Source organism: Archocentrus centrarchus, chromosome 18, assembly GCF_007364275.1.
Source record: "Archocentrus centrarchus isolate MPI-CPG fArcCen1 chromosome 18, fArcCen1, whole genome shotgun sequence".
Taxonomy (NCBI): Eukaryota; Metazoa; Chordata; class Actinopteri; order Cichliformes; family Cichlidae; genus Archocentrus; species Archocentrus centrarchus.
In genome coordinates, this window is record NC_044363.1 from 3,270,372 (window position 1) to 3,291,688 (window position 21,317).

Genomic DNA, 21,317 nt, shown 5'->3' on the forward strand with positions numbered 1-21,317 from the left:
CTAACCAACTGATCAAGCAGCTCCAGTCTTGCACAGCACTTTCCACAATGCATCATCACACTTCCTGGCAGCAAACCTCACCGCCTGCCTTGCTGCTGCGACAGCTGCTGCCGGGTGTCAGGTGTGTGTTGATTTAACCAGACTGTGACACCACTTCTGGCCCGCCCACCTGGAACGCTCAGAGCAGACACGCTGAGCCAGTCCCACAGGTAGACACACCTGAAAGCCGGCCGAACGACAGGCTGGAAGGTTGGAGGATTTTACATGCTTCTAATGCACAGTACACCTTTTTTTTTTTTTTTCCACTGGCAGAAGCCTGGCATACCTGCAGGTCTACCTCCAATAATCAGCAGGAAGTGTAATCCTAGAGTAGATTAATAACTAGGCTGAAATTAGAGGTCTCATAAAAGATATAAAACAATGCTTCCAAGCAGCACATACAGCATAGGTCATTATCTACTTAACAATTGCGTTGTGTATAACACAACAGGTGTGTCTGTCCTTTATGAGTTCCCATAACACTGTGTTAAAGACAGCTATAAACGTGTCACTATGGAAACATTACATACACAAAACCGATGTAATTAGAATATGAGTCAGGGTCAGGTTAAGGTCAATATAATGCAAGTATAGGATACCACAGACCAATAACTAAGTACAGGAATGTGATAAGAGGCAGAAACACTGCGTTATAATAAAGTGAGTCTGCATTAAGAGAAGCACATTAAGTCACAATAACTAGGTACTGCATACATTTAAATATGCAGCAGGTTAAATAAGCTCATTTTTGGAGCAGCAGAGTCACACCGGAAGTCATCCTGAGTATATATTAAAGAGTATGAATCTCACACAGACTCACACTTAGGCTCCGTTTGGTAAAGCTAAGTCACAACAGACGTCCTCCTGACACATTACAGGACACCAGAAGGTAAACTGCAAGCTCAATCTGAAGCAGCAAGGCCAAAATATAAGCCACTACAGTCATACTGCAGTCCCACTTTTAGAGCTATAAACACTTTAAAGACGCTGCAAACTCAATTACGTATAATATAAAGTGTCCTAATGTTACTATATTAATTAGGACACTTTAAGAGATGTAAACACCATAAAATAAAGTCAAACTCAATTTAGGACACCAGAATCACATTATGGCTACACTTTAAGTGACATTAAACAACACAAATTCACAATTTCAACAAGCTAAATCACATTATAAGTCATCTCTACAGGTCACAATAAGCTAGTACAGACGTATTACAGCTACACTTTAAGAGCTATAAACACCTTATAAAGAGACTGTGAGCCAAGTCGCATTATAAGCCTTTTAATGAAAATAACAGCTTACTTTAAAAGCTTTCAAACACTCTAAAATAGGATTAGACTAATTTTGAAGCAGCAATGTTGCATTATAAAGCATTTTTAAAGTACTGTGGGCACATTTTACCTGACATATACGCCAGCAATTCACAATTTAAAGGCTTTAAATACCACAAAAAAAGGTGCTTGCTCTATTTGAAGGGCCAAAGCTACATTTCAGATAACTTTAGCTTCATTTTAAAGCAACACACACAACAGACTCACAATTTGGAGAAGCTGTATCACGTTATAAGTCATCAGACGCACATTATGGGTCAAATCAACAGAGATAAAGTCACTGTGAGCTAACACATCACTAAACACGTTTTAAATGGTCAGAGAAGCTCTGAAAAGTCACTTTTGGGTAATATTTTTACTCTGGGCGTGAAGACTTAAGTGTCGATCATTTAAATACACAGTGCTGTGTGCTTGTGTGGCTCATAAACAGCAGGTAATCGCTCTTAAAAGCATAAGAAACGGCCCGCTGCTGCACTACGTCCCCTCCACCTCTGAAAAAGCCCACTTCAGTTTGCTCACATCAGCGATAAAGAGGAAAAAACAGCGAAATGAAGAGCAGCACGTCCACCTTTCCCCTTACCTGCATACCAGGAACTTCCATGGTTACTTCGAAGTATGAACGCCCTGTTCCTCCTCCAGGTTTGTCACTTTTTTTTTAATCCTTCTTCTTCTTTGACTCCTGCTTTCTTATCCTCGTCGAGCTTCTTCACACACGCAAAAAAAAAAGAAAAAAAAAAAAAAAGAAAATTAATAATAATAATAATAATAACCCCCCCGAAACAGAAATAAACCTTCGAAGTGAGGAAATATCCGCGAAGAAAGGCGGTTTGTTTTCAGGCGGCTGAACTGAACAAACTGCACACACACACAATGTGACAGAGTGTGCAGAGAAGAAGAAGAAGAAGAAGAAGAAGAAGAAGAGGTGGACGGAGAGGATGACGCGCAGGTTTCTGCCTTCTTCAAGGGAGGAGCGACGGCGGGTGAATGTCAGCTTCACCCACCGTGAGGACGTCTGCTGCCACCTGCTGTTTCTATCCATCCATAGATAGCTAGATCTACGGTACATACACTATATTGACAAAAGTGTTCACTCACCCATCCAAATAGTTGAATGAGTCGCTCTCAGGATCTCAGTGAATTCCAGTGTGGTACCGTGATAGGATGCCACCTGTGCAACAAGTCAAGTCTTGAAATTTCCTCACTACTAAATATTCCACAGTCAACTGTTAGTGATATTATAACAAAGTGGAAGTGATTGGGAATCACAACAGCGCCACCATGAAGTGGTAGGCCATGTGAAATCACAGAGCGGGGTCAGTGGATGCTGAGGCACATAGTGCACAGAGGTCGCAGACTTTCTGCAGAGTCAATGCTACAGACCTCCAAACTAAGCATGCCGCTACTGGACTCTAGATCAGTGCAGACGTGTTCTCTGGAGCGATGAATCAGACTTCTCTGTCTGGCAATCTGATGGATGAGTCTGAATTTGGGGGCCGGCAGGTAAACGGTACTTGTCTGGCTGCACTGTGCCAAGTGTAAAGTTTGGAGTTCCCCTTAGTTCCAGTGAAAGGAACTCTTAATGCTTCAGCATACCAAGACATTTTGGACAATATCATTCCCCCAAGCTTGTGGGAACAGCCCCTTCCTGTTCCAACATGACTGTGCATCAATGCACAAAACAAGGTCCATAAAGACATGGATGAGCCAGTTTGGTGTGGAAGAACTTGACTGGCCTGCACAGAGTCATGACCTCAACCTGACAGAACACCTTTGGGATGAATTAGAGCGGAGACTGCGAGCCAGGCCTTGGGATGTCAGAATGGGATGTCACACAAGTTCATGTGCTTGTGAAGGCAGCTGAACCAATACTTTTGGCAATATGGTGCATCTATCTACACTTACCGGCCGCTTCATTAGATACACCTGTTCGACCTTGTGCTAAAGCAAATGTCTATATAGGCATGTAGATTTGCTCTATGTTCAGAAGTGCATCTCTGAAGACGCAATATGCTGAACCTTGAAACAGCAGAAGACTGCACCAGATGCAGGTCTTTTCAGCTAAGAACAGGAAACTGAGGTTACAGTTCACACAGGCTCACCAAAATTGGACCACAGAAGATTAGGAAAGCATTTCCTGTTCTGCTCAAAGATTCAGATGGTAGGGTCAGAATTTGGTGTAAACAACATGAAAGCATGGCTCCATGCTACCGCAGGGGGTCTCAGGTCAGAGTTGAACTGGTGCTGCTGTATTTAGCCTTAAAACTTACAGTTACTTGCTTAACCTGCTCAACAATAATGATTTGTTGAGTCAAATTACATTTACCTCATTTGAAGCTGCAAAAGAAAAGAAATGAAAGAAAAACAAAACAAAACAAGATTACCTGGTCCTTTAAAAATGAGTTTACGGTTTCCGACTGTCCGGGAAGGCAACTTCAAGTTTAGACCTGACGTCACCCGGAAGCGGGGGACGGGGGGCGGAGCCCGGGAGAAGATGGCACCTCTTCGCTGTAGGCGAGATCCCTGCGGCGTTATCTGCCTGATTTTAACTTACTTCAGCGTGTTTTACGCGGACTATGTGGTTATACAATATGTGCTCATCCCCGCGTACTCGGACAGGTAGGTGTTTTGTATTTTTGTGTCTTTTAAACCCGTAAAAAACCCAACATGTCGTCCGCCTATTCGCTCTGCCTTCATTCATTTGACAGCAACGAGAGGTAATAGCATCCTCGCGGTTTCACCCTCGGCTCAAATCAAACTGAATCTCGTTTTTTTTTTTTTTTCTCACTGTGGTTTTAATTGCGTTCCCGTTTCTGTCTGTGGCGGTTTGGTAACCGGGATCGCTCTGCATCAGGTGGCTTTCGGTTTGTTTTCCCAGCCGAGGCGTTTCTTCCGCACCAAAACAGTCCGTCTGCTCTGGAACCGGCGTGTCCAGGTGCCGTTCAGGATTTTCATAGTTTAACGGTGCTTTGCATGTGTGAGAAAAAACTTGTGTATTCAACTCTGTTAACCTTTTTATGTCAGGTTCCTGAGCTCAGATGCAGTCACTTCCTCGGTTTTTACCCAAATGTTTTTAAAGTTAGTTAAATAAAAAAAAAAATCTATAGACAAATTAACAATTTAGAGACACACATATTTATATTTATATTTGTTTTTGGGATCATTGTCAAGTTGGAACACCCATCTGTGTCCAAGTTTCAACCCTCTCGCTGTTGATCTGAGATAAAGTTGAGTAATTTGGAGGTAGTCCTCCTTCATTATTATTTCATCCGCTTTGTGCAGTGTACCACTGGCAGCAATACAGCCCCAGAGCATGATGCTACCACCACCATGCTTCACAGCTGGTACAGTGTTCTTAGGTTTGAAAGTTTCACCTTTACTCATTATGTCATTATGCCCTGATAGCTCAATCTTTGTCTCATCTGACCACAAAACCTTTCTCCAGAAGGAATCTGGCTTTCAGCTGAGCTTCAGTGTGTCAGTTTTGGAGCAAAGGTTTCTTTCTTGGTCAGCTCCCTCTCAGTCTATAGCGATATCACACTCACTTCTCCGTGGGCAGTGACACTGGTGTTCCAGCAGTTGCCAGGTTTTGACAGGCTTGAGCCTTGGTGGTTCCTGGGTTGTTCAGGTGTTTTCCAGTCACCTGAAAGTGACAGTTTGGGTCTTCTTCCAAACCTCGACAAAGTGGTGACACATCTGTGCTTATGTACAGTTATTTGACCTGATGAACCTGGAATCTGAAGTGGCTCCAAGAGACCTTCCCAACTTGTGTAACTCTTTCTAAGAGCTTCCCTGGGTTTCTAGGCCTTTCCCATTGTTCTGTGTTTGGGTGTATAAATAATATTTATGCTATAGTACTTGTTCCATGCAAAAATATCTGCTTTCCTTTGTCTGTTGTGATAATACAGTTCATATTTTTCGATCTTGGATGAAGAGTCCAACAAAATAACTAAATTTAAGACCTCTTTGCCTGAATACACGACAATAAAAGCAGTAGAAAGCTCTGTGAATGGATTGTTTCACTAAAGGCTCAAGCACAATAATCACATGTCTCTTCTGTGTCTCTGACAGTGTGTGGTGCACTCTCCATGGCTCAGTGTTCAACCTGATTCTGCTGCTGCTGCTTGCCTGCCACTCCAAAGCTGTCTTCTCAGATCCTGGTCAGAAAACTCTCTTATTCATCCCTAAACAAAACTGCAGATAATATCAGGACAATCTAATGTAGACTGATGCTGAGTTTTGGCCAGAATATCTGTGCAGCTCTGCTTTGTATACAACGTTGTTTGTGGAACATGTAGAAATTAAATAGTAAAAGATTCATTGCAGTCAGGAAAAGAAGTCTGTTATAACAATTTTGAGACAATAATTTGAGACTCTGGGTTTTGGGGTGAAACACCAAAAAGATGATGCCTGTGTTTCCCTCTTTTGCATGAAGGTATGGTGCCTCTTCCTGACACAGCCATCGACTTCTCGGACCTCCGCTCTCAGTCGTCTCGGATGAACGAGCGGGTGAGTCGCAAGAACCCAGAAACTTTTTTGCTTCTCCTGATAACACAAATAAATTAAAGACTGTTTCAGGTTGGGATCTTTTCCACAGCTTTTCTTTCTCACATGTAGCACACAGCAGGAAATGGTCTGCTTCAGATACGTTCGCACTACTGGAAAAATACTGCATGTGGTTTAGGCAGGAAAGCTGCCCGGACAGAGCATTAAGGAGGCGGCACAGGTGACGCCCACTGGCTCTGGAGTGTAAGCTGCTTGATTCTCACATCTGTGGATGCTGAGATCACACGGCTTTTATAATAGAGAGCTGGCAGGTTAAAGGCCCGGCTAATGTCCAGTCCAACTATGCTGGATGTTTTCACATGGAGAAAATGTCCAGGAAGTTCAGACTCAGCGAGATAGCCTCAAAATTATTGTCACGATATTTAAAGGAAATTTCTGACACTACAGAACAAAAACTGCTGAAACTTGTCGACTCTTTTAGGCAGCAGCATTTCTAAGTGTAAATAAAGGGTGTTTTCCATCCTTCTTTTCCACTGAGCTGCAGTCATGGATGACACACTTCCTAATTAGAAATGTGACTCTACTGAAACAAAGTGCCAGCGGCAGCATTAGAGTGCGACAGCAGTGACAGCGTACGTCAAACGTAAGCACAGAAGTCACCGCCTCTCTCTTTCCAGCAGGAATACCTGCAGGGGAAGCACAACGTTCACACTGCTGCATTTAGTTCAAAGCTTCAGTTACTGATTAATTAATAAGTTAGATTTATGTAAGGTGTTTTAGAATCTCATAAAAGCCAGTCTATGGAAATGAGTTTTTAGAAGTGAGTTAAAGGAGGTTACTGATTCTGTAAGCCTGATCTCCTCAGGCAGGTCTTTCCAAAGCCGGAGACGCCCTGATAGCCCGCCTTTAGGTTTAAGTCTCGACTTTGGAGCAGGCAGGAGTGCAGCACCTGAGCATCCGAGGCTGCCAGCTGGCTCGTATAGCTCAAATTTCCTGATTGCTTTAAAGCAATCGGTAAAACATTTAAAAATCAATTCCTAAGCCTACAGCGAGCCAGTGGAGCCAGAACCAGTAAGAAGCTGCTGGAGGCGAGAGGGTGAGAGAGGAGGGAGGGATCAAGCCATGAGAAATTAAATGCGTGGATGGATTTCTCCAGGTCTCAGTGGGACAACTTTTTAAACGTGTGCTTCAAAGTTTCATCCAGATGAGTTCAGAATAAATTCTAAAACATGCAGCCTGGATATATCAGCCACACTGAAGCACCAGAATCCTCCAAATTCCTATTTTCGTTCCTGTCCTGAATCCAACAGTGATGCTTGTGGCTTGAAAATAAACAAAGCAAAACAAAAAAAAGCCGAACGCTAATGACAGGGAGGGAGTGTCAGAGGATTGCAGCTCCTCTCTGAACTGCAATTTTAACAAGTTTGCACCATATTTATCTCAAGAGTTCCTCTTTATTTACATGCTCACAGCTGCACTTATGTCTGCTTCAGAGCGTGTTATTATGTTCTTATGAGCTTCCAGCTGTCTGTGAAGGGTTTTTCTTTGCTGAATACTGGGAAAAACAGGAAACTGAATGTGTGACTATAAGTTAAGATCATAATGAATGAGTTAAAAAAAAAAAAAAACAGGTGGATGATACACGATTTTAAGCAGAAATGGTTTCTGTGTGTGCAGCTGCTCCTCCTCCTCAGCCTGCACATTGAGGAATGTGAGGTTTAACTAATGAACCGGCGCATTGCTGTTGCTGTTTTCAGGGCTGTGAAGGCTGGACGGTTTGCAGTCGCTGTGAAACCTACAGACCTCCCAGAGCGCATCACTGCCGCGTCTGCCAGAGGTGCATACGCCGCATGGACCATCACTGTCCCTGGTGAGAAGATGCCCTCGCCTGTTGATCGGTCTTTATTATCGTCAGCATCTTCTCACCTGTGTTTCCAATTTGTGTGTTTCATGTTCAGGATCAACAATTGTGTCGGGGAGCTAAACCAGAAGTACTTCATCCAGTTTCTCTTCTACACTGGTGAGCACATGCTCAGCACTGTGTGTTCAAATTAGGTGTGTTAGAAGACACACAGGGTTTTCACACACTGGAGTACTTAACCTCTAATGCACATGCTGGAGCTCAGCCAGAAAAGGGAAGCGTGTCCACTCTGCATTTGCAGAGTTGCTGCCCCAAGTGGAGGAGTTCAAGTATCCGAGGGTAATGGCCATGAGTGATAGGAGAGTGGAGCAGATTGGTGCGGGGGCCACAGTGATGTACCGGTCTGTCGTAGTTAAGAGAGAGCCGATCGTGAAAGCCAAGCTGTCAGTTTACTGGTTGATCTACGTTCCCACTCTGATCTGTGGTCACGAGCTCTGGGTATTGACTGAGCTTCCTCTGAAGGGTGGCTCCGAGTGTAGCTGATATACTCTCCTCCTGTGTGCAGACCTGTACATATGTACAGTAATTCCTTCGCTACTTCGCGGTTCGCTTTTCGCGGATGAATGTAACACAGGTATTTATATGCTACCTTCAAAAAGACACAGGTACAAAACAGCCGGACAGATGAGCAAATGAAAGGCGACTTAGTTGGTGAACAGCACCTCCCAACAAGTGCTAATTTCGTGCCACACAGTCAAGTGTAAAAACTCAAATTTTTGGATTGAAGAAGGATTGAATGACAAAAGGTGTGTGACTGTGGATGTCTTTTTCATTTTTTCCAGAAATCTGTTTCTGTCCAGCCAGAATAAAACAAAACTCTGTTTTAAAAGAAAAAAGTTTCTGTTTTCAGGCTCATAATACAGCAAAGTTGTGCAGCTGTTAGGCGTAAATGTGTTGAGCTGCTTTAGAGCGCTGCTGCTTTTACCTCAGCTACACCTGCGGGTGATGCTACTTAGGCTGTAATTTGTGACCTCACGTCTACACGCAGGTATGGCCAGTCTGTACTCCATGGTGCTGGTGGTGTCGGCGTGGGTGTGGCGGATAAGGAATGAACGAGGCGGTGATGCGGAGAAGGAAGGAGAGGAGGTGCCCAGCAAACACCTGATAGTGTGAGTCACAGCGAACCCTGACGGCGTGTTTTCAGTGTGCAGCAGTCGGGCCGGCCTGTAAGAATTTCTGTCTCTTTGTCTCAGGGCGCATTACATCATCCTCCTGGTGGAGTCGGTGCTGTTTGGTGTGTTTGTCATGGTCATCTTCTACGATCAGGTATACACACACACACACACACACACACAATGAGCAAATGCTTCTTAGGGTCAGCAGTACTTAACATAAAGACACCTTCTGTTTTTATTAGGGACCTCCAGCAGTCAGAGCTGATGTAGGCATGTTTTAACTCCCCTCTGTTATACCAAGAGGACTTCTTCCTGTCTTTGCTTTTTCACAATAAAAGCCCTAGACATACAGGTTGCATTCCTGCTATACCCTTTGAGTAGTAGACTGAAAAATTGCTGTTAAGTAGCTGATTAAAAGAGAGAATGTTAAAGAAACAGAAAATTGTAATTTCAATTTCCCTTTGGGAAATGTAGCAGCTCTTAAATACTACCAAAAATCTCCTGAAACACTAAATCTAATCATTTGTGCCTCCTTGTGATCTTTCTCGGCTCCCAGCTGGTCTCCATAATCACAGACGAGACTCCCATCGAGCAGATGAGAAACAGGCTGATGATTAAGGACAGAAGCGCTTCCTCCTCTTCGTCGTCCTCCTCCTCGCAGCTGCCTCACCACCCTTCACACACCCGCAAACCAAAGCTGGCCCTGCTGCGGGAGGTCTTTGGAAGAGGTGTGTTTGTTTTCGACACCTACGTCTCACCGGGGCTCCGAATATAAAGCGCTGATTCATCTGTTTTTTTGTTTCTGTCTGTGCAGGGTCGGTTTTTTGCTGGCTTCTCCCGCTCCACTCCAGCCCGCCGTCAGTCGGTGGCATCACCTACTCCGCCCTGCCCGACTACGACGTCTGACCTGTGAGCCGCGAGCGCAAGGGAGGACGGAGAATAAAGGGAAGGCGAGGGAGGTTTCTGTGTGTGTGTGTGTGTGTGTGAATGAATTTTCTGCCTGTTTACGATGTTTTATCTCTGGAACTGAGGGGTGAGCGTAAAGAGGACGAACGCTGAGGTGGAGATGAATGAACAGAGTGTGTTTGTGCCTCTGTTTGATGAATGAATGAGTGAAAATGCACCAAGTCTGACATTCTCCTCCGGGATCTAAAAACAATGTTTATCCTTGGACTCCAGACTCTATTTCTGGTCTTTCCCGGCATGAGGAAAGAGCACCGACGGCCCCGACGTGTCCTGATCTGCAGTTTTACTACCAGCAGTCTGTTATATTTGAAACATATGAAAGAGCTGCACCTGTGTGGACACTGGGATTTGACTGATGTGGTTTTTACAGTTTTACACTAAACAAGCTGACTTCAAATTTAGAGGTTCTACAGCTCAAATTTGTAAATATGTTTGTCACAGTCTGCTAAAACAGTCCAAAGGTGCTGCTAAAGAGGTGGAAATACAACATATGACACATAGTCATTTAAATATTCTTTAAAGAGCAAATTAAAACCAGATACAAGTCACCTAACAAGGCTTAAAGTACATGACCTCATGCCTCAGTGTTCACTTCAAATTGTGATGGCCCTCTCGTACCCTCTTCTAAACAGCTCTGCCTTTAATAATAAATCTGAAATTCGTTATGAAGCTAAACACAGCAACTTTTCTGAGGCATCACACGTTGAATTTGTGATGCATCTCTCTTTATGACATGATGCTTAACATTGAGTTAAACCTCCATGTTTTGATTCTTGGAATCTACTAGAGCAGCTTTGCATGATTAACCATTTAAAATAATCCTTATTTATCTGATACTGGAGCTTTGGGCAGCCCCGCAGTTCTTCCTCTGTCCCTCGATTTTATGCACGAGGCAAAGGGCTACACATTTCAGAGGCATTTAGAAATGTTTTTAATTATTGGGAAAAATGTGATTTAATGTTTCAGATTAAAAATACAGTAGCTGTAATTTTAACCTCATTCATTAGTTTGTGTTCAGTTATGACTGATTTTTGACTTTTAGACTAATTAATGAGATGTTTTTCCTATTTAATTGACTAGGAAGATCTATAGTATCCATACACTGGGTCATGTTGCCTTTAGCATTCTCAGTACCAGATCAATTTCTACCATAGTTTGGCTTCAGTTTAGTTCAATGGGAGGAAGCAGTTATTCCTCTTATGGTGTCTATGTGCTTTGTACATGATCAGTATCCATTTACAGTGTACCTGTCTACACACAGCTATGGTAAAGAGCTGCCACACAGGGACCAAAGCCTCCTCTAAATTCAAGTATGCTGTCATTGATTTAACCCCGTTCTGCTGCGCCCACAAATAGTTTTCTCATTAAGCAGATCTGTTACTGCCCAACAGTTCAGGGTTGCAGGAGGGGCTGAATTGATCTCAGATGTCACAGGGTGAGAGGCGGCGTACTCCCAGGACATGTCGTCAGTCTGTTGCAAGGCTATAGGCCCATTTATACTCACTGCATTGCTCGGTTGGCATTCAAACAGTGATTTTTTTTTGCCACAACTCTACTGAACAGTAGGTGGCACCACTCAGACAAAACATCTATGCCAGTGCTAGTACAGGAGGGGGAAGAAATCAAAACCGAAAGCAAAGAAATTGCAGCCTTTTCAAAGTCTCATCTTCTCAAACTTTTGTAACATCTCTCTCTGTGGAATCTGTGAATCTGAGCTCCTGCACTGATATATCATTAAAACCAAGATGATTTTACACCCGTGTTCAACCTGGTGCACGACCAACCGAAACAACAGAGGCTCGACTTGCACCAGCGGATGTGACATCACTTTTGTCATATGGCGCACAAATACAGACAACTATTGATGCTCATTTGCTACGACCAATTTAGAATCACCAGCTAACCTAGCATGCATGTCTTTGGACTGTGGGAGTACCCAGAAAAAACCAATTCAGGCACGGGGAGAACATGCAGACTCCACTCAGAAAGGCCCAGCTGGCCTCAAACTCAGGATCTTCTTAATAATGTAGTTTTATTGTTTCTGTATTTTATCAGGTTTGCTGTAAAATGACAGCAAAAAGTGCTTCTACACCTTTCAAAATCAAAAAGTAGTTTAATCCTGTGGCTTTAATGTGATCCAAAGCTATGAGTGTAACGAGGACTTTGAGAAAAGTCTGTCCTTTAAGTTACTCTTTAATTCAAATGCCCCTTAAGTTTTAGCCACACTGACCAGCTGATTTCCCCTTACAGTCAGCATTCACCCACGTATCAGTCAAATCCCAGTGCATTGCTTTATTTAGCCAGTATTTGTGCTGATGGTTGTTCTGGCATTCACGCTTTCATCAGCCCCCACAGGAAGTTATGAAAATAGGTCAGGGGCAGTAGGTTGAGTTCAACTTCCTGGTTCATCTCAGTGTTTCCAAAAAAGCTTTGCCCTAAAATGAATCATATATTGCAACACGAAAGAGAGACTATTTGAGTTTCTATTTAACGAATCAAATTATGTTTTTCTTCTTTTTTTGTTTTTGTTTTGTTTTATGTTGAGTCCCAATCAAATCGAGCTTTAATTACTCGGGATGCACTGATACTGCACTGAAAGTTTGTTTTATTCTATCTTTTTCATCCAAATTGGTGAAGCTTAGTGGTGTAAAACAGGAAGAGCTTTAATTCTTAATGTGACTGATGTTTACCACAGTATTCTTTATGGCCAACAGTATGTAGACAGATGACTACACCCTTGTATTTCAGTCACATAGCTGCTTAAAAGGAAAGTCCTGGCAGGTAGTTTATCCACAAAGAGGTCTGATGGTGCTGAGGTTGGAGGTTCTGTACAGAAAAGGAGACTTTGGTTAGAAGCAAGTTATAGCTTCAGATTTCCCTTCCTTAGAAATTACAGTGTCAGCCCAAACCACGAATACCCCCCATTGAAGCATCCAGATACTTTCAGCCAGTTTATTAACACATTTATATGAAGGACACTGAAGACCAGTTAATTTATTTTTATTATTATTTTTGACCACTTGTGCTCAAGAAATGTCAAAACTATATCTGCATTTATATCATTCACTAATGTTTTATTTTGAAAGATAAATGGACTAGCTTCCTGTGCATTCATATACCTAAATTAATAGGTACAAGAATTGCAGGTCAGTGTGATGCGTTGGCATTCACAGGCATACATGAGAGTGGTGAATTTTCACAAAGATATTCCTGTTTTGTTTTTCCTCTTTTGTCTTCTTTCTTATTCTTTGTTCTTCTGTTTGAATACAGGAAGTGTGACATGCTACTAAACAGTTACAATTACAGATTACTTACATTATTATTACAGATGGGTGCAACTGAAGGTATAAAAAGAAAGCTGCTAGGGGAAAAAGACTAAATCACAAACACAGATTACATCAGTGAGTATTCTGCTTTATCTCAGTGAAGGGACAGCTCTTAACTTATTTATTGTTTCTAACTATTCTGTGGAGTTTACCAATTACTGTATATTTTTATGTGAGGGGTGATGCTGCCTTTCTATGCTGACCTATTTCTGGTATCTGGATATTTGAAAACATTAAGCCTCATGTGACCGTGCTATTTTAGCTACTGAAGTTACACAGATGGGCTATTTATGACCAATTATATTTTACACAATACTTTTTTTTTTCTTTTAATGAACCCTCTATCATTTATCATATTGGTGAAATAATTTTATGCAAAAAAAGATATAAAAACACAAATTTTACAGACAAAATAATTTTTTTCCAGATAATTGTCTGTTATTTCTTACAAAGCAAATGTCCTTTCTTTCAATAAAACTAGAAATCTGACATATATTTGAGTGAATTATTTAGTTCAGTAGCATTATATAAAAATGTAGATAAATTGCCGTCTTTGTAATACTTTTATTAACAGCAAATTCCAAAAGGTAATCCTGGACCGGCTCTTTTTGCCATCCTTTGTTGCTTCCGTGTTTCTGTTTTAAACTATATACAAACACAAATCTTGTTTCAAATATTTTGCATAAAAACACTTAAAAATCTGCCTGTAATGTTTTAATTGTTTAAATTAAAAAAAAAAAAAAAGCACAAAAGCCAAAACCTTCATATATTGTATTTTGGGATTCATAAATTATCTCACACAACTTTACCTGATCCTTTCAAAAGTAATGGATCAATTCCTGTAAAAAAAAATTATAAAAGGTTGTAGGAGACGTAGTTTGACAGATTTCATGGTAGGAAACATTCAAATATATACGGTGCTTAACAAGTTTATTTGACCACCACCCAGTGTAAGGTTTATGTCACAGCTGCCCTGAATTAACAGTGTTGGTAATGACCAAAATCAATTTCTGTGTTTCTGTAAGGATTAATCCACTAGTATGTACAAGCAAGCACTTTAATTGAAAATATATTTTTAATGCTAAAATATAATTATCAGTGAATTTTCAAATTCAGTTTTACAAAAAAGCAGAAAAAAAAACAATAAAGCTCATCATTATCATTATTGATTAAGATGCAAAATTAGTTATTTTCATTCCTGAACAGAAAAATCAGTTTTACCTTTTTTGCATCTGTAAGGTAACCATGGTAATCAAACATCTGCATCACGTTGACTGAGTCTGGCAAACACATTGACACCAGCTGTGGTGGCCCATATTTATCAGGAGTGTCTATTTTGGCTAAATCGTCAGAGATTAAATACTTTAAGACACTTACATTTTTTTTAAAAGTAATTCATCATCTCATTTTCTCTCAATTCTTATTTCACTTTGATATGTGGTTATGGAGGTGTGGCGCAAAATGTCCACTTTTTGCCGATCTTGCAAAAAATTCTTGGATCCAGATCTGGATTGGCCCCACTTTGGGAATAATTCCATGCAAATCTGCCCATTTTTGAGTGACAGACTAACAAATCCAATCTAAATTTGATATTTTAAGCATCCATATCAGGCCAGATGATGGTGATTATGACACTGATCCATTTTACATAGCATATTGGTGGCTTTATATTAGAAAATGTCAGCGGTCAGACATGAAGGCAGCCCCACCCTCTGGTTTTGTGTGTGTGTGTGTGTGTGTGTGTGTGTGTGTGTGTGTGTGTGTGTGTGTGTGTGTGTGTGTGTGTGTGTGTGTGTGTGTGTGTGTGTGATTATTCTGATTTCCTTGTCCAACCTGGGCTGAACAATATTCTGAGTGGATGATACAAATTGTCCATTTTATCAGAGTATTCACAACGGTCCTCAGACATTTTGATCAAAGCTGAGTTGATCTGCCTTTTTATAATTTGATATTTTTAGATCTTTCCCAACAATGGCTCTTTGAATTTAATGGCTAAATATTAAAGATCGGAGAGATGTTATGAAACATGTAGAAATATTTCTAGTTCTGCATTCACACTGTGAACAACTTGGTGCCCTCGTACTGCTTTGTTTAATGGGATTTAGAGAAAAGCATATTTTACTTTGACCTTTTGTAGTTACGCTTTATATGGTTATATAAATACAGCTAGTGGCCAGTTAGCTTACTTTAGCATTGAGAATGGAAATTGGACTATCCAAAATGGGTGAAGCATAGTGTGGCATCAACCACTGGAAGTTGTTTGAAGCTAAAGGTGAAGCTCATGGCTACTTCAAACTGAACTAAATACTGCCTTGTCCACACCTGGACCTAACCCATATTCACTCTCAGGGTGTCAAATACTACTACTTTTGATTAAACTGGTGGTGGCTGTCCTTTGGAAGCCTTGATGACACAATGTTGGACTATCACAAGATCACGGTTTATGTCCTTTATGTGGCTAGCTAGATCTCTTTTTGTTTTTTTTGCAAGCTAAGGAAAGTTTTTGCTAGCCAAGTGCAAAAGCTTTCTTTTTGCACTAGCAAAACTACTTGGGTAGGATCAGAAAAAGATTGCCTGTTCATAACATTGACAGTGTACTTCAGCTACACTACAACAACAATGAGGCAACTGATTACAATAAATGTGGCTAAATATTGCATCCCAGCATCCTGTCAGGGTCTTGTTATCGTACTGGCCAACTGACATAGTAATATTTTCCAAAATAACCACCAACACTTTTGTTAGAGGCTCCAGTTTTCCGATTGAGGCCATAATGACAATGTTTCAAGAGAGGAGCCTCTTTTTGAATGGAAGTTGTTTGGAGATGGACTCTGGATGCCACTGTGGCACTGCAATTCAAGATATTTCTGCACTGGCTCTGTTTTAACCATGGTGGGTGCTTCTTTGAATGCAAACAGATGGGCTAGCTGGTTTAGTTGATTCTACTCTGTTGCCGACATGGACAGCTATTCTGTCGTCATTCCTGTTATACTTCTTTGATGTCCACTTGAACCACACCACTTAGAATGAATGTGTAGTTGGTGCATTGTTGGTGCAGTTGGTCACAGGAAACCGGCAGGTCAGCGGATATCTGCACAGACCCTTAGGCTCACCATCTAATGATTACATCATGTGGACCCGTGCGGACGGATGGATATGGAAAGTATAATCAAGGCTTTACAACAGGAGGCACTCAATGATAGACAGTCATTTCATCAGGCTAGATGTTTTCAGTCTTTATAGTAGATAAGCTAATCAACTGTTAGCTGAATCATACAATAAGCTATATTATTATTAAATACCTGCATAGACAGAAGCAGAGCTGGGTGCTTTTCACATAGATTCCCTACTAGATTTAAAAAAAAAACAGTCCTGCTAAAAAATGTTCAGATAATTATGGAATCAATATTTTTTCCCCTTAACATTTAAATGTTAGTTTGAATTTTGACTTTAAAAAGTCTTTTCCCTCCAAACTGTCAAAGAAAGCAAAATCTTGTGTTACTCAGCGGTAAGGCAGGCCTTACTGCCAGGTAAATGCAACATGTTGACTTTGTAGAGGCTACCAATGTTTGAAATCAGGTGGGCTACTTACACAACAACCCTCACAGCGGCTGTCCAAGCTTCTGTGCATCTTTAAAACAAAATTATGAGGCTTTCATTGTTTGTTTCATTCTTGTAATGCATTATTTTTGGGCAAACAGAATCTAAGTTTTGGCTGTGTTTTGTTCACAGTGTGAAAGCGTATTCTGGGGTTCTCTGAGCTGCATGCTGCCTTATTTCTGTGGGAATTTACATTTTTATAGTGACTGCAGAGAACGGTGGAAGGCTTTCCTGAAGGTTTCTCATAACCACTCTCCAAACGTTACCTGACACTAACACTCAGTCCTCGCCCAGGTTGGGTCTTTGCTAGCTGTACATAGGAAGGTTCATATTTTATATCAATAATGTGCAATTCTCATGAAGGTAAAGTTACTGAAACTCAGTCCTTTTTTGTTTTTGATCTATTTGAAACAAAACAAGGTTTGAAATGTTTTTGATCTTGTGAACATCGGCTAAAATCATGAGGTACACAAGGTTTAATGTTTTAATTAGTCTCTCCTTTGATTATGTTTTGGCCCAAATTATCGTTTAATCAGGACTGAACACAGAGTCCAAACCGTTGCCCACCAATGAAACCGAGTGTACCTCAAATTTGTTCAACACCTGAAAACATTTCAAACTGTAAATGTATTTTGTCCAGTTGTCTGTTAGCTATCAGGGTGCTGGTTTGCTTGGTCGTTTGTTTACTTTGTTTTTATCATCGGGGTGCGCTTGTTTTTGTTCATCCATGTCGGGGCATTTTCCTCCTGACAACTGATTGTTAAAATCCAGCAAAACAAGTGCACCTCATGGGTTTTACTAGACAGCGAGAAGGAATGTGAGTACAAATAAAGAAGGCCTGAAATTTCATTAGCCACCAGCCAAACACAAATACTAAACCAGAACATTTAGCGTTGTTGCCCCCCCCCCAAAAAAAACAAAACAAAACAAAACAACAACAAACAAACTCTGAAACATAAAATTTTATATTTGATAAGATTTGCATTTACCTCCTTTCAGTTTGGGGAGAGGCTGGTCACTTTGTCCCAGTTTGTTTACATGTAAAAATCTTCAACCCACTGATGTTTTGCACTTTTGCTCCCAAACTTACTTTTAATCGGATCGGCTGGTTGGCTAAAAAAAAAGAAAAAAAGAAGTTTCAGGATCCACAAACACCAACAGAGTTTAGTATCACGCAGCTTCATAATGAACAAGTTCACAGCTGATGTTTTGTTTATTTCATGTTACAACTTTGAAACCTTGACCTGTGTATCATTCCTATTGATATGCTGCTCTGGCTTGTTCAACTGGAATTAAACCGATGTCTTTTAAACTACTTTTGTATTTCTGCTGTTCTGTTTGGTCAGTGATTTTTTATTTTTTTTAATTCTTTTAACATTAAATGTGCATGCAATAACAGTGAAAACAACAAAGGATGGATTTTTTAAAAGTGTTTCACACACCTCTGAGCTCCATCAGACATGTTTTCTGGCCTCAGAAGTCACAGTTGACAAACGTTTAAGTTGTTGTTTGTGTTGTTATCACTAGAGGGCGCTACTAGAAGCTCACTGCTTCTCAGCTGTATGGTGCCCTGTTCTGGCAGCCTCTTTTTCACCAAAGAGGAAAGCTTCATTATCAAACCTACAATATCGAGAAACTCAAGCCCACTGTTAGAATAATGGTCAGAGAAATGAATTATCACTTAAATAACCCCAAATCACCAATAACAACTTTTTTTATATTAATTTGAAATTATAAGCAATCTTTTTGCTGTACCCTGTGGCAATCTAAAGTTACTGCAAGCACCTGATTCAACAAAACTCTAGAATTTTTCAATTTGGCATTGAGTCCATATTTTCTCACAGTTACCCCAATTCTGAAAATGTTGGCATGCTGTGTAAAATTTAAATAAAAACAGCCTGGATTTTATTCAGATGAGAACAGAAAAAATCTCAAATGTTTGCACTGAGAAAATGTATGTTGTAGTGACTGACAGCCTCCTGTCCGAGCCTGGTTCTGCTGTTCAGAGAGAGCGCTTCCTCCCCACTGTCTGATCATTGGGGTCCTCTCCCTGTCACTCAGACCCACAAGCCAGTGTTGTTTTAGGCATGGCCATTAATTCTGTAAACAAAGTAAGAATAAAAGATCATCATTTACCCACATCAATCCAGTAAATCATTGTTGAGATTTAAAATATGGGAAAAACAGGCAGGGGCCTCTACTCCCCGTTTGTCACACTGAATGCATGGGCAGTCAATGAGACTGGTTATGTACAAAGTAGTTAATGATGATGGTTTAGTTACTGGCTGAGTTAGCTATATAGTTACCTTTTTGACATTTCGCCTTTCCCTCCAATTAAGCGGGTTAAGCGAAATGTCAAAAAAGTAACTTTTTGTATGTTGTTTTTGACATCAATTCGCAGATGGGAAGTAGGGGCGGGGCCTGAAGCGGCCTGCAGGCCGGGAGTTTGGGCACCCCAGCTCTAAATGTTTGAATGGGTCGCAGTGGGGCCAGAGCCTATCCCAGCTGTCATAGGGCGAGAAGCAGTTCCCATTATTCTCTGTTAATTTTAGATGTTTTTTTTTATTTACGTGTCTACAGGGTGTATCATGGTTAATGACTTGAAAAGTGCCTGGAGGACAAAACAGAAGGGGTGGCTTCTACCAGCTTGTCTCTTGGATGGCATCCATGTAAGAATGAACTCTCTGGGTCCTGTTTTATTCTCAATTACATTGTTCAGCCCCAAAAATAAAACTCACTGATTTACATTAAAAAAAAAAAAGAAAAAAAAATCCCTACCTACAAATGGAGCACCACTTTCATCTGGCACCTGACTTAGTTTCCCTTCACAGGGCTTTGAACATTTATTTCTGTTTGTTTAATCTGGTGTTTGTGTGTCCAAACATGTCAAGGTCAGTTGAGGCTGAGCGTGTGGAGCTAGGAGGCAAATGGTTTAACTGAAAATGAGCCATTTATTGATGACTGATGACAGGTAACAAAAGGTCAAACACAAAACCCAAAAAACTACTGAAAACTACTAAAACAACACTAGAAACTAGTAATGTTACATCTGGTACTAAAGCCCCGTGGCCTGTGTCGAGCGAAGGAGGCGTGTCTAAATGAAGCTGGTGTCGAGACAGGTATTGTTTTTCAGGACATCACGTGATAAAAGCCAAACGAGGCCCTGTTTTCTGAAATCACATGGCTGCTTTTAATGTGATTCGAGTTGCTGAAAAAGTCGTGGGAAACAGAGGAAGAGTTCTGAGTGATCTGAGGTCAGTCTGATCCACTGTTAGAGGCATAGAAGCCTTGAGGCGACTGTTTGTTGTGATTTGGCGCTATATAAATAAAATTGAATTGAATTGAATTGAATAGAAGCACCTGGATCCTCACCTGTGCACAATAGAGCTTCAGTTTCAACATGTACCTGCTTCTTCACTCCTCTGTGAGAGAGTGTTTTCTAAGGCTGGGGAAGTTATACCAAAAAGAAGGAATCACCTTATCCCCAACACTGTCACAAAATTTTTATCTGTGAATAAAAAAATAAAGCACAATACCTAAAATGGAGATTTTGACATAATAATTACATAATTATGCTAAAAGATCCGCCAGCTAACATGTAACATAATAGTAGGAATGCTGTACATCAAATGTCCAGTAGATGTCACTACTCCTAAACAAGCTGTTGAACAGGGCTTTGCATAATCAGGGTTTGGTGAATCAGTTGGCCAGAAAGATATGACACATTCATTATGCCATCACTACTAGAAACTCACTGAAATCCATGATCTGAGGACCTATAAACTCTGAGGCTAAGAAACAGACAATCCAACGAAGGATAAAGGGAGACAGAGACAATAAATTCTCAGAAAGGTGATTAGGGGAAGTAGAGACAGCTGGGGAGAATGAGGCAAGGCTGAACAGAATCATGACAGACAAGACACAGGAAGCAGAATTAAAAGCAAAACAACTTACAAAATAAAACAGGAACTGATAACTAAACACAGAAAATAGACATGTGAATGAACAGGGGACTTGACACATGAGGAAGGAACACAGGGAGGAACTAAACTAAAGCACGATTAAATATACTTAGTAGGAAGCAAATACAAACATCAAATAAACAGCAATAGAATGCAAAAAAAGGCTTGAAAGTCCAAAAACACTGGGTAGCACCCAGGACCATGACTAAACATGAGTATACCTTTAACTGTGTTACATCTGCTATCTTAAGAAACTTGTCTTGTGCATTAATGCAGGAGTTTCCCAACACAACAGATACGGCCGCATTCTTCACCCGTTAGTTGGGGCAGATATCCACAGATGTGTTACTTTTTTCTAACCTAAGGCAGTCCTGCTGGACATAATTATAAATAATATTTGGAAAATTAATATATGTGTTCTGTTGGCATTCATGCTTAAGTACACTGTTGACTGGGGTTGGACTTGGACAGAAAGACTCCTTCTTTGCAGACTGGCACAGAAGGATCCACTGAAATATGGCTGAAAACCACCCGAACCAGCCACGCTGAA

General features: G+C 40.9%; 2 protein-coding genes across 3 annotated transcripts in view; one reads left to right on the forward strand and one right to left on the reverse strand.

The window, feature by feature from the left end:
• Window positions 1–2,245, reverse strand: part of LOC115797207 (serine/threonine-protein kinase 26-like) — a 40,116-nt gene extending 37,871 nt beyond the window's left edge. For both annotated transcript variants that reach the window (XM_030753724.1, XM_030753723.1), the window contains exon 1: window positions 1,955–2,245. In XM_030753724.1, coding sequence (XP_030609584.1) covers window positions 1,955–1,975 — 21 coding nt within the window. In that variant the 5' untranslated portion in view covers window positions 1,976–2,245. The remainder of the gene's footprint in view (window positions 1–1,954) is intronic.
• Window positions 2,246–3,769: 1,524 nt separating this feature from the next.
• Window positions 3,770–9,952, forward strand: LOC115797465 (palmitoyltransferase ZDHHC3). Its single transcript, XM_030754046.1, has 9 exons — window positions 3,770–3,990; window positions 5,443–5,531; window positions 5,807–5,880; window positions 7,635–7,747; window positions 7,836–7,897; window positions 8,787–8,907; window positions 8,992–9,064; window positions 9,470–9,641; window positions 9,728–9,952. Exons 1-9 carry the CDS (start codon window positions 3,770–3,772, stop codon window positions 9,817–9,819), a joined length of 1,017 nt encoding a protein of 338 aa, XP_030609906.1. The 3' UTR covers window positions 9,820–9,952.
• The last annotated feature ends 11,365 nt before the right edge of the window (window positions 9,953–21,317 follow it).

Coding starts and splice junctions, on each gene's coding strand:
- LOC115797465 (XM_030754046.1), top strand. CDS start 3,770: ATGAGTTTACGGTTTCCGACTGTCCGGGAAGGCAACTTCAAGTTTAGA. Junction 5,532..5,806: donor AGCTGTCTTCTCAGATCCTG/GTCAGAAAACTC, acceptor TTTTGCATGAAG/GTATGGTGCCTCTTCCTGAC. Junction 7,898..8,786: donor CCAGTTTCTCTTCTACACTG/GTGAGCACATGC, acceptor GTCTACACGCAG/GTATGGCCAGTCTGTACTCC.